The 12,831-nt window shown below is 46.3% G+C and overlaps 1 protein-coding gene across 1 annotated transcript in view; it reads left to right on the top strand.

Annotated features, from left to right (window-relative positions):
* Positions 1-12,831, top strand: part of LOC119958521 (receptor tyrosine-protein kinase erbB-4-like) — a 1,233,387-nt gene that overhangs the window by 819,181 nt on the left and 401,375 nt on the right. Inside the window, exon 15 of the mRNA XM_038787050.1 lies at positions 8,531-8,685. Within this exon, the coding sequence (XP_038642978.1) occupies positions 8,531-8,685 (155 nt within the window). The remainder of the gene's footprint in view (positions 1-8,530; positions 8,686-12,831) is intronic.

Here is a 12,831-nt window from a genome sequence, read left to right as displayed (position 1 = left end):
GTACAATTGGAAGAGTTTACAGTGAAAGCCCTTTAGTATGAATGCTGCCAGCCATAGCCACTTTGTTCTGTGGACTTTATGAAGCAAAATGTGTTGAATGTGAGAGCAATGGGTTTGACACCAAGCAAAGATCCTGCTAGATAATTGTCCATTAACTAATTCCTACACGCTATCATCAGTGCTAGTAAAACAGGCTCCCTGATAAATGATAATGGGTCAGGCAAGGGTAAGTTGAGTAAATGCATCACCCGAAGGTTCAGATGTACACAGACTATATGAATCAGTCAATGGATGTCATTACTGGAAAAGGAAGGTGAATTCACATGAATTAGAAATTGCTAAGTGATTATCCGCTGACAACTGTATTAAACTTAAAAAAAGCTATTGAAAGTCTGACAATGGCACTGTTGATTAGTCTCTTTTAAATGCTGTTTCGCACTAAAGGAACTTTTGTGTTATATACTTCATTGCCTTTAGCATATTGCGTGTTGTGATTTTCTAGACTTATTTTTGCAGATTCTAAGCTGCAGAAAACCTGTTGATCTCACCCATACAGCCTAAAGAGTTAATGAGGCATGCACACCAGTGAACGTGCACAGCAGGTTTATGCTTCATAAACTGGTGGCCTTGCTTTAATTGGACCCAATCAAGATCTAAATTTAGTTAATGTATGATTGGAGCTCTCCCACATATATGTGGGTAAATCAGATTAGCTATGTGCATATTTTGTGGTGTGCTTCACTTGGCCTGTTCCCTCTGGTAATATATTAGGATGCTGTTTTATTGAATGGACACAGTACACGCGCAGAAAGAAAAACATTTTGAGACGGTAGAATTTTGCAAGATTAATTATGTTCTGGGTTAATAACTTTCCATTTATTTTCAATGGGGTAAAACCTGCGATAAAATAGCAGGAAACAACTTCAAATAAGGATGGAAAGAAGGTAGGGGAGGAGTGGGAAATCAGTTCTCCAGTGAGGAGAGCAGCCATAATTGATTGGAAAATAAATCCTCAGTCTAAAATAAGAGACAGGCGAGGTAATGATTATTACCTTCTGATAACCTCCCATGGCAGTCGTATCTAGTATAGCCTAGGTTCCATTGAGAACTGAGTTAGTGATCATTTTATTTTTTACAAGACACAGGGAGTAATTTGCTCTGACAATGTTGAGGATCGGTCACTGGTTCATTTTATCCTGCAGCTGAGGTAATTTTTTTGTTTGCAGGCACAGTAACTTTGCTGCCTCCATTCCTTTGCTCTCTTGTCACAAGGAAACGTGAAGGCTTCTGTCAGTATTGTCAGCGGCAAGCGCGCAGCCCTTGCTCGAGTGGTCGCTGCGGAGATTTGTCACTGCTCCTGTGAAATCCAATCCTGTAGAAAATTACCCACTTTACAGCACGCCCATTTGTTTATCTTTGTCTCTGGAGGGTTTAACTGCTGAGGCCAGTGCCGCTGGGGTGAAACCTTCACTTGCTTATTGATGCTGTTTCTTTTGCCCAACAAGCTCAAAATAGCACCTCCTCAGGCCAAAATGTCACATTTTTTGCAGCGTAGCAACTATTGTTATAATGCAATTGCATTCGTAATGAAATATTCGACATTGAAATCCAATTATTATCATCAAAGATGGTTCCTGCTGTAAGAAAACCGTTCTTTTAATGAAATTTTGATGGAGCAAATAATGTTTCATTACATCCTTGGGGAAGGGGAGAAATTGTGGTAAATTAATAAATTAAATGGAGAATTATTAGATGAACATCATTAACATTTCAGACAGTGACTGGGCAAAGAGGAATATAAATTGATTTGTGATGCTAAAATTGCAATGTCCCATATTCACCACAATCCATGACTACTGTCCCAACCCAGGGCTATGATTTCCCACTCCTCCCTCCTTTCCATCCTTGTTTCCTGCTATTTACTTGTATTGCAGGTTTTACACCCCATTGAAAATAAACGGGAAGCTCTTAACCCACAGCGTAATTAATGTTGCAAAATTCTACCATAAATGACTTTTTTTCAGTGCGTCCTGTGTTCATTCAATAAAACAACATCCCAGTATATTACATGTTACTAATAATCCAAAGGTTTCTTACGAGCAAGCTGCTGTTTGTTTCAAAAACGTTCAGCTGTAGATTTTTAAAACATTCCCATGAAGCACCTAGGGGTATTTTACCACGTTGAAAGTTGCTATATAAATGCAAGTTGTTGTTGCATGGCACCGCTGACTTACTGGAGCATGCAAAACACTGCTACCCTCAGTGGAACCGGTGCTGCAAAGTTAAGCCACTCATGACTGTAGTGACGGGGGATTCAATCGTAAGGGGGAATAGACAGGCAGTTCTGCGGGCGCAATCGTGACTCCAGGATGGTATGTTGCCTCACTGGTGCAAGGGTCAAGGATGTCTTGGAGTGGCTGCAGGGCATTTTTTTGGGGGAGGGGGGGGGGGGGGGGGGGGAGGTGGTGAACAGCCAGCTGTTGTGGTGCAGATAGACACCAATGATATAGGTAAAAAATGGTATGAGGTCCTACAAGCTGAATTCGGGGAGTTAGGAGTTAAACTAAAAAGTAAGACATCAAAGGTAGTAATCTCAGGATTGCTACCGGTGAAACGAGCTAGTCAGAGTAGGAATGTCAGGATAGATAGGATGAATGCGCGGCTCGAGAGATGGTGCAAAACGGAGGGATTCAAATTCCTGGGGCATTGGAACCAGTTCTGGGGAGGTGGGACCAGTACAAACCGGATAGTCTGCAGCTGGACAGGACTGGAACCAATGTCCTGCGGGGGTGTTTGCTCGTGCTGTTGGGGAGGGTTTACACTAATGTGGCAGGGGGATGGGAACCGATGCAGGAAGTGGGAGGGAAGTAAAACGGGGACAGAAACGAAAGGCAGTGAAGGGGAAAGTGTAAGGCAGAGAAACCACAGTCAAAAAATGACTGAGGAGAGCTCAGTGAATAGGTCCAGTAATATTAAAAGGAATAAAACAGGAAATGGAAAGCGATGCAGCAGGTTACTACTTGAAGATATTGTTTCTACGATATGGAAAATTAGGAGAAAAGTTAAAAGGAAAAATAACTTAGGAAAGGTACTGATAGAGGTGTTAAGATTTAAAACGGAGGTATAAAAGCCAACATAAGGGTACTTTACCTGAATTCTCATAGTATTCGGAATAAGGTAAATGAGTTGATGGCGCAAATCATCGTGAATGACCATGATTTAGTGGCCATTCCTGAAACATGGTTAAAGGATGGTCACGACTGGGAGTTAAATATCCGAGGGTATCAAACAATTCGGAAGGACAGTGTGGATGGTAAGGGAGGTGGTGTAGCTCTGTTATTTAAGGGTGACATCCGGGCAGTAGTGAGGGATGACATCGGTGCTATGGAGGATAAGGTTGAATCCATTCAGGTGGAAATCAGGAATAGTAAACAAAAAAGTCACTGATAGGAGTATTCTATCGGCCACTAAATAGTAACATTATGGTGGGTGAGCAATAAACAAACAAATAACTGATGCATGTAGAAATGGTACAGCCATTATTATGGGGGTTTTTTTTAAATATAATTTTTATTGGAATTTTTTACAGAAAATATAAAACATAACGACAAACAATGAAATGCAACAAAATAACCCATAATAACTGTAACACCCCCAGACCATATGTATCCCATCCCCCCACCCCCCAACCCCAATGAACAACAAAAGAACTTAAAAATAAATTAAAATTAAATAAACAAACATAGTCATTGTCCGCCCCCCCCCCCCCTTTTCCCTCCCCCCCCCCCCCCTTTTCCCTCCCCCTCCCCCCCGGGTTGCTGCTGCTACTGTCCCTGTACCCTATCGTTGAGCCAGAAAGTCGAGAAAAGGTTGCCACCGCCTAAAGAATCCTTGTACCGACCCTCTCAGGGCGAATTTGACCTTCTCGAGCTTAATGAAACCCGCCATGTCATTGATCCAGGTCTCCACGCTTGGGGGCCTCGCATCCTTCCATTGTAGCAAGATCCTTCGCCGGGCTACTAGGGACATTATGGGGTATTTTAATCTACATGTCGATTGGTTTAACCAGGTCGGTCAGGCAGCCTTGAGGAGTTTATAGAATGTATCCGCAATAGTTTCCAAGAACAGTATGTGAAATGAAATGAAAATCGCTTATTGTCACGAGTAGGCTTTAATTAAGTTACTGTGAAAAGCCCCTATGTAATGTATGTAATGGAGCTTTGAGGGAATAAGCGATCCTAGATCTGGTCCTGTGTAATGAGCCAGGATTGATTAATGATCTCATAGTTAGGGATCTTCTCGGAAGGAGTGATCACAATATGGTGGAATTTAAAATACAGATGGGGGGTGAGAAGGTAAAAATCAAACACTAGTGTTTTGTGCTTAAACAAAGGAGATTATAATGGGATGAGAGAAGAGTTGGCTGAGGTAGACTGGGAGCAAAGACTTTATGGTGAAACAGTTGAGGAACAGTGGAGAACCTTCCAAGCGATTTTTCACAATGCCCAGCAAAGGTTTATACCAACAAAAAGGAAGGACGGTAGAAAGAGGGAAAATCGACCGTGGATATCTAAGGAAACAAGGGGGAGTATCAAATTGAAGGAAAAAGCATACAAAGTGGCAAAGATTAGGATTGGGAAATCTTTAGGGGGCTACAGAAAGCTACTAAAAAAGCTATGAAGAAGAGTAATAGATTGAGAGTAAATTTGCTCAGAATATAAAAACAGATAGTAAAGGTTTCTGCAAATATATAAAACAGAAAAGAATGGCTAATGTAAATATTGGTCCTTTAGAGGATGAGAAGGGACATTTAATAATGGGAGATGAGGAAATGGCTTAGGAACTGAACAGGTTTTTTGCTTGGTCTTCATGGTGGAAGACACAAATAACATGCCAGTGACTGATGGAAATGAGGTTATGACAGGTGAGGACCTTGAGACAATTGCTATAACTAAGGAGGTAGTGATGGGCAAGCTAATGGGTGCTAAAGGTAGACAAGTCTCCTGGCCCTGATGGAATGCATCCCAGAGTGCTAAAAAAAGATGGCTAGGGAACTTGAAAATGCACTAGTGATAATTTACCAAAATACACTCGATTCTGGGGTGGTCCCGGCAGATTGGAAACGAGCAAACGTGACACCACTGTTCAAAAAAGGAGGAAGGCAGAAAGTGGGTAATTATAGGCCAGTTAGCTTAACTTCGATAGTAGGGAAGATGCTGGAATCTATCATCAAGGAAGAAATAGCGAGGCATCTGGATAGAAATTGTCCCATTGGGCAGATGCAGCATGGGTTCATAAAGGGCAGGTTGTGCCTAACTAATTTAGTGGAAGTTTTTGAGGACATTACCAGTACGGTAGACAACGAGGTGCCAATGAATGTGGTATGTCTGGATTTCCAGAAAGCTTTTGACAAGTTGCCATACAAAAGGTTGCTACATAAGATAAAGATGCACGGCGTTAAGGGTAAAGTAGTAGCATGGATAGAGGATTGGTTAATTAATAGAAAGCAAAGAGTGGGGATTAATGGGTGTTTCTCTGGTTGGCAATCAGTAGCTAGTGGTGTTCCTCAGGGATCAGTGTTGGGCCCACAATTGTTCACAATTTACATAGATGATTTGGAGTTGGGGACCAAGTGCAATGTGTCCAAGTTTGCAGACGACACCAAGATGAGTGGTAAAGCAAAAAGTGCAGAGGATACTGGAAGTCTGCAGAGGGATTTGGATAGGTTAAGTGAATGGGCTAGGGACTGGCAGATGGAATACAATGTTGACAAAAATGAGGTTATCCATTTTGGATGAATAACAGCAAAAGGGATTATTATTTAAATGATAAAATATTAGAACATGCTGCTGTGCAGAGGGACCTGGGTGTGCTAGTGCATGAGTCTCAAAAAGTTGGTTTACAGGTGAGCAGGAAATTAAGAAGGCAAATGGAGTTTTGTCCTTCATTGCTGGAGGGATAGAATTCAAGACTAGAGAGGTTATGCTACAACAGTATAAGGTGTTAGTGAGGCCACACCTGGAGTACTGTGTTCAGTTTTCGCCTCCTTACCTGAGAAAGGACCTACTGGCTCTGGATGGTGTGCAAAGGAGATTCACTAGGTTAATCCCAGAATTGAAGGGGTTGGATTATGAGGAGAGGTTGAGTAGACTGGGACTGTATTCGTTGGAATTTAGAAGGATGCGGGAATCTTGTAGAAACATATAAAATTATGAAGGGAATAGATAGGTTAGATGCAGGGAGGTTGTTTCCACTGGCGGGTGAAAGCAGAACTAGGGGGCATAGCCTCAAAATAAGGGGAAGTAGATTTAGGACTGAGTTTAGGAGGAACTTCTTCACCCAAAGGGTTGTGAATCTATGGAATTCCCTGCCCAGTGGAGTAGTTGATGCTCCTTCGTTAAATGTTTTCAAGGTAAAGATAGATAGTTTTTTGAAGAATAAAGGAATAAAGGGTTATGGTGTTTGGGCCAGAAAGTGGAGCTGAGTCCACAAAAGATCATCCATTATCTCATTGAATGGCGGAGCAGGCTCGAAGGGTCAGATGGTCTACTCCTGCTCCTAGTTCTTATGGTCTTATGGAGAGTTCCTTTTTAATGATGCTTCAGGCCAGTGATGGGCAGGATGACTCCGAGATCTGGTGCTGCCAGGGGCCCACATAGTTGGGGCCTGCGGATGTGTAGCCTGGGAAATTTCCATTCTCTGTATGAAAAAGGATGGCTGCACAGGGGGCCTCCTCGTGATGCATTCCCTGTGTGTCTCACACCTGGAAGGGAGAGCTGGATGTGGCCATTCACTTCCGGTCAGTGGCATTACATGGCTTCATGAAAAATTACATTCTGCAGATTCACATGAGGCTGCTCCCAAAATTGAACTTTGAACATTAGCGGTGGCTTTGCATTTCTGCTCCATGTCTCTTTTTGAAAACCAAACAAACATTTTTGTTCTCCCATCTTCATTATCTCTTGCTGGAATCCTGTTCCCTGAGTGAGTGATTACTAGTAAAGTTAAGTCACCATAGTCCCAGATGACTATAGGCTGTTCTCCCCTTTGAGGGGGGAGAGCTGACTGACATAGAGTTAACCTGAAGATCACCACACCTCAGGCCAGAGGCAAGGTTGTGAAGGCCAAGCCTTCATGAATAATCTCAGCCCGTATGGCAATTGAACCTGCGCTGCTGGCCTCGCTCTCCATCATGAACCAGCTGACCAGCCAACTGAGTTAAACCAGCCCCACTGCCAGCGGGAGCGCGCTGCACCAGAAAATGGGTGCAGCAGAACAGAGAATCCCACCCTGTGTATTTGTGCACTACAAACAGAAAGTTCTGGAAAACCCAGCTGGTCTTGGCAGTATCTGTGGAGAGAGAAACAGTAAATGGGCAGGATTCTCCGGTCTCCCAGCCGCGTGTTTCTCGGCCGTGCACCATTCACTGACGGCTGGATTCTCTATTCCCGCCGCCTGTCAATGGGATTTCCCATTGAAGCCACTCCGCACTGCAGGGAAACCAATGGGCAGGATTACGCTGCAGGCGGGAACAGAGAATCTCGGAGAATTCCAGCTTCTGCTTCGTTCTCTCACAGATGATGTCAGACTGGCAGAGTTTTGCCAGCACTTCCTGGCACTTCTCTCAGCCCGGGGCCGGGCTGGAGAATCCCCGCGACTGGCGCGAATTGCGCTACGCCACACCGACAACGGAATGCGCTTCTCCACAGAACGGAGAATCAGCGCCATTGGCGCCGGCGTGGTTGGTGTAGCGCCTGTCGGGGGCCACTCTGCGCGGCACCCCCGCCGATTCTTGGACTGGGATGGGCCGAGCGGCTATCACAATAAACCTGCGACCACCTGGCGCCGTTCACACCTGCTCTCAGCCAGCGGGACATCGGCATGGAAAGGTCGGGGGGGGGGGGGGGGGGGGCTCCAATGTGGCCTGGCCCGCAATTGGGGCCCACTGATAGGCCTCTCTGGCCGGGGGGCCTTTCTTCCACGCCGGCCCCCGTGGCCCTGCGCCATGTTGCATCTGGGCCGGCGTAGAGAAGGGAGCCACTGCGCATGCGCGCTTTGGCGCCGGTGCCAGTGCCACTGTGCATGCGCGGACCCCGCGGTGCCAAGTTCACCCCAGGATCAGCAGCTGGAGTGACGTGGATCACTCCAGTGCCATGCTGGCCCCCTGTAGGGGCCAGAATTGCTGATCCTGAGGCCGTGTTGACGCCATCGAGAAACGAGACAGCGTTTCCGACGGCGTCAACACTTAGTCTCACGTTCACAGAATCCCACCCCCTGTTTTTATTTCAAATCTCCAGCATCTGCAGTATTTTGCTTTTATTATTTGCAACATGCCGCATTACGAAGCAGTTCCCTTAACCATCTGCTAGCTAGACAGCTCGATACACAGATACCCTCTTTCCTTGAGAAATACAAGGGAAATATGTCAGCCATCGTCTGGTGGTCTTGTATTGTTCATCGTCGCCGTCACCCGTTTTCTGTCGGATTCAAGCAAGAGATGTGAGGTTTTTGTTTGCTTCTGCCTTGCCAGGGCCCTGACCACTGCACCAAGTGCTCTCACTACAAGGATGGGCCTAATTGCGTGGAGAGGTGTCCCGACGGGCTTCACGGTGCCAGGGGCTTCATCTTCAAGTATGCCGACTCCAACCATGAGTGCCACCCTTGCCAAGCCAACTGCACCCAAGGGTAAGTGTTGCTGGGCAATCAGGCCGTCAAAGCCCCATGTGACTCCCACAACTGTGCTGAAGGACGCACGGGAAGCCAGGACTGCATGAGGTAGGAAACGAGCTGGTGAGGTTTGTGTATTTGACAAAGGGGATGATGGACAAGTGCAAGAGGGAGAAATAAATAGAAATAGATGCTGATGAGATTAGATGAAGGAGGCGTGTGCGGAGTGTAAATGCCGACACAGATTCCGTGTTGTAAATTGTAAGCAAATGTCACCAGCGAAGATTATTCATGGGGGGGGGGGGGTTATTTTCACCCCCTTTTTGACAGCTGCAATCGAAACATTTGCTTCCAGCAAAGTCATCACAAAATGTTCAAAATGGCCTTTGCTGTGTTCGGAAACCCACTCTTTTTGTCAAATCAAAAATGTGTGAGGTGCTCAGCGTTGAGCAGGGATCCTGGAGCAGCTGTCCCATCCTGTATTAGTAAAATTAAATCAATAAATAATTAAACGTGTTGCTAATCTTAATCATTAATGTCAAGCATCGAGAAATAGACCTTCCTCTTGGTGAATCTAATTACAGCAGAGGCACTTGGGAAATGACAGAATGTCAGTGTGCCAGTGGGATCAAAGCAGATTTATGCTTCCTCTCACTTGTTTCACAACCAGGTTGAACCAATAAACTATTTTTGTTTTATTGAGTGATAATGAAAGTAAAATACTTGTCTTTGGTTATGATTAAAATTTAAATTCCAACAAAGCCATCACAAAGGAATAACATTGCGGTATTTGGACTGGCCGATCTCCGACTCCAGTGATTAACAATTGCTCCTGGGATGTGACTGGGTTTTTGTTCTTCAGTTCCGTCCTTCCAATATTCCAGTCCCCAGCACATCACCACGGGAAAGGGGAGGGGTTTTTGCACAGCAAGTTGTTGTGACCTGGACCGCGTTGACGGAGAAGGCGGTGGTTTGTGGAAACAGATTCAGTGTGAACTCGGAATTGGGTAAACACTGGGGAGGGGGGGGGGGAGGGGGGGGGGGGGGGGGGGGAGGGAGTGGGACTTGTCAATTGGTTCCTTCAAAAAAAACTGCCGGTGTGGTAGAAAAACAAATGTTGGAAGTCTATACCAAGGATGAGACAAACCCATCAACTGATCGACTGAAAATTGCCACACAAAACAATTTATTAAAAACCCAAATTGGAATGTATGCACAGACATGTCACAATCAGTGCATGGTGTGGTCAAAACAGATTCTGATCTCAAAGCGATTAAAAATGGTACCCAAGCAGACGTGACCTTTGTTGCGAATGTGCTGTATGGAAGGAAACGTGACATGGGAGGTACATCAGCTGATTAGCTATCACTCTGTTTTCGAGTCTGCCCTTCAATTGGATGGGCAAGAGGGGTCCTTGTGGAATTCTCAGCCCCGGTTCAATCACTGTCCGGATGCTGAGTTGGCACAACGCCTGCTGGGCTGCAACCAAGACCCCAGAAATGGTATCAGCACTTCCAGGCCTGGGAAAGAGAAAAAAAAAGCCCAACCCCTGCTCCCAGTCTTTGTCCGATGACTCTTGCTTGAAATTGGACAGGTGAATATCAGGTCAGGCAGAATTGGCTAGGCGACGCAACCTCCTCTGGCGGAGTAACCATCTCTCCAAGAAGGATCAATGCACCAGATAAAAGGTCAGTGCTTCCTCACCCCCCAGCAGAGGGAGAAAATTGCACACAAGAATAAAAATAAACAAATTAGAATATATGTAAAGACATTTCGCAAGCGGTTTATGATGCGATCATAACGGATTTTGATCTCTAATCGATTAAAAAAGGCTCCCAAGCCTTTGTTGACCTTTGTTGCAAATGTGCTGTGTGGAAGGAAATGTGGCAAGGGAGCAAAGCCAGCTGATTAGCTGTCAATCTATTTAAGAGTCTCCTTCAATGAATGTACGAGAGGGGTCCTTGAGGACCAGGGAGAGTCGGGTCCGCATGCCAAGGGAGAGAGGGGTACACATGGGCCCGGGGAGCAAGGGGTTCTCACAGCCTGAGGGAGAGAGGATCCTTGCAAGCTCAGGGCAAAAAGACTTCTCACATACCCAGGAAGAGAAGGGTCCATACAGGCCCTTGGCTGGAGAGGTCTGCACAAGCCCAGAGAACGAGGGTTCAAGTAGGACCAGAGAGAGGGGGGTCCACACGGGCCCAGCCTTTGCAGCCCTCACTCCCAAGATGCAGATGAGAATAGTGCTACAGCTTAGTAGAACTTTCAAAAATGTCCCTGGAGTAATATTGTTGTTTCTGTGATAAGTGAGCTTGACCTTTGCTTTTGGTGACTCCTGCAATGATCTATGAATTTACTCTCGATAGCTGGAAGCAGCAGGGCCAGGGCAAGTTTAATGGCCACCTGCAAAACTCTCCCCGCTGATAAGCTCCGCACTCCTCCAAAATTCTTCACCTCATCTCAAAAAAACTCTCCCCCTCATAAAACTCCCCACCTCCAAAAAGCTCCCTCTCATCTCAGAGAAACACCCCCCACCTCAGAAAATCTCCCTTCACTTCCGAAAGCCTTCTCCCTCACCTCATAAAATCCCCTCCGCATCAAAAACCTCCCACCTCAGAAAGCTCCCCTCTCACCTCACAATCCCCCTCCTTAGAAAACCTCCCCTTCACTCAGAGTCGTCCCCTCACCTCAAAGTGCTTTCTGTCCTCTTCTACTCAGACTGTTACCCCCTCACCTCAGAACCTTCCCCGCTCACCTCAGAAATGCACCCCACCACACACAACTTCTGATCCTACTCCCCTCACCTCAGACCCGTCCTCCCCTCAAACCCATTTCCCCTTACCTCGGACAGTTTTTCCATCACCTCAGATCCGTTTCGTCCTCCTCAGACCCGTTCTCCTCTCAAACCTATTCCCCCCCCCCCCCCCCTTGCCTCAGAGTGTCCTCCCTCACCTCAATGTGTCTGCCCACCTCAAACAGCTATCCCTCAGTTCAGACTGCTCGATCCCACCACCTCATTCATAATTTTGGTTGTAACTTTCAAACAGCTGACAGTGCCACAGTACCAGTCTCTACTATAACCCCCCCCCCACCCCCCAACATATAACTGAGACAATTTATATGGCAATGGAATGAAGCCTTCCAATTGCTAAAAGTAACATCAGGCATGGTCACAGGACATAAAACATAGAACAATAGAGCTCAGAACAAGCCCTTCGACCCTCGATGTTGTGCCGAGCTTTGTCCGAAACCAAGATCAAGCTATCCCACTCCCTGTCATTCTGGTGTGCCCCATGTGCCTATCCAATAACAGCTTGAAAGTTCCTAACGTGTCCGACTCCACTATCACAGCAGGCAGTCCATTCCACACCCTAACCACTCTCCGAATAAAGAACCTACCTCGGACATCCCTCCTATATCTCCCACCACAAACCTTATAGTTATGCACCCTTGTAGCAGCTACATCCACCCGAGGAAATAATCTCTGAATGTCCACTCTATCTATCCCCCTCATCATCTTATAAATCTCTATTAAGTCGCTTCTCATCCTCCTCCGCTCCAAAGAGAAAAGCCCTAGCTCCCTCAACCTTTCCTCACAAGACCTATCCTGCAAACCAGGCAGCATCCTGGTAAATTTCCTTTGCACCTTTTCCAATGCTTCCACATTCCTCCTATAGTGAGGTGACCAGAACTGCACACAATACTCCAAATCTGATCTCACCAGGGTCATGTACATTTGCAGTACTGTGGGGAATGAGGATTTCTGCTTACACTGCATCTGCAGGGCAATAATTCAGGGAACAGATGCCACATTAATTGTGCTTACAACTGTTGATAAATAAAGTATGAAGCCTCAAACCAAATGCACCATGTGTGTGGGGCGGAATTCTCCGCTTTGCGCGGCATCGGGAAGGCCGTCGTGAACTCGGCCAAGTTTCACGACGGCCTCGGAGGCCGCTCCTCACACCCTATTCACCCCCCCCCCCCCCCACAGAGGGCTAGGAGCGTTGCTCCGTAAATCTCGGCGTGCCGAGAATGATGTGACGGCGGCGCCTAAGTGATGTCAGCCGCGCATGCGCAGGTTGGCCAGCTCCAACCTGCGCATGCGCGGCTGACGTCACAACGGCTGCCGGTTCCAACCCGCGCATGCGTGGTTGCTGTCATCCC

This window comes from Scyliorhinus canicula, chromosome 2, assembly GCF_902713615.1.
Source record: "Scyliorhinus canicula chromosome 2, sScyCan1.1, whole genome shotgun sequence".
Taxonomy (NCBI): domain Eukaryota; kingdom Metazoa; phylum Chordata; class Chondrichthyes; order Carcharhiniformes; family Scyliorhinidae; genus Scyliorhinus; species Scyliorhinus canicula.
The sequence above is the reverse complement of the archived record's forward strand: the minus strand, read 5'-3'. Positions and strand labels throughout refer to the sequence as shown.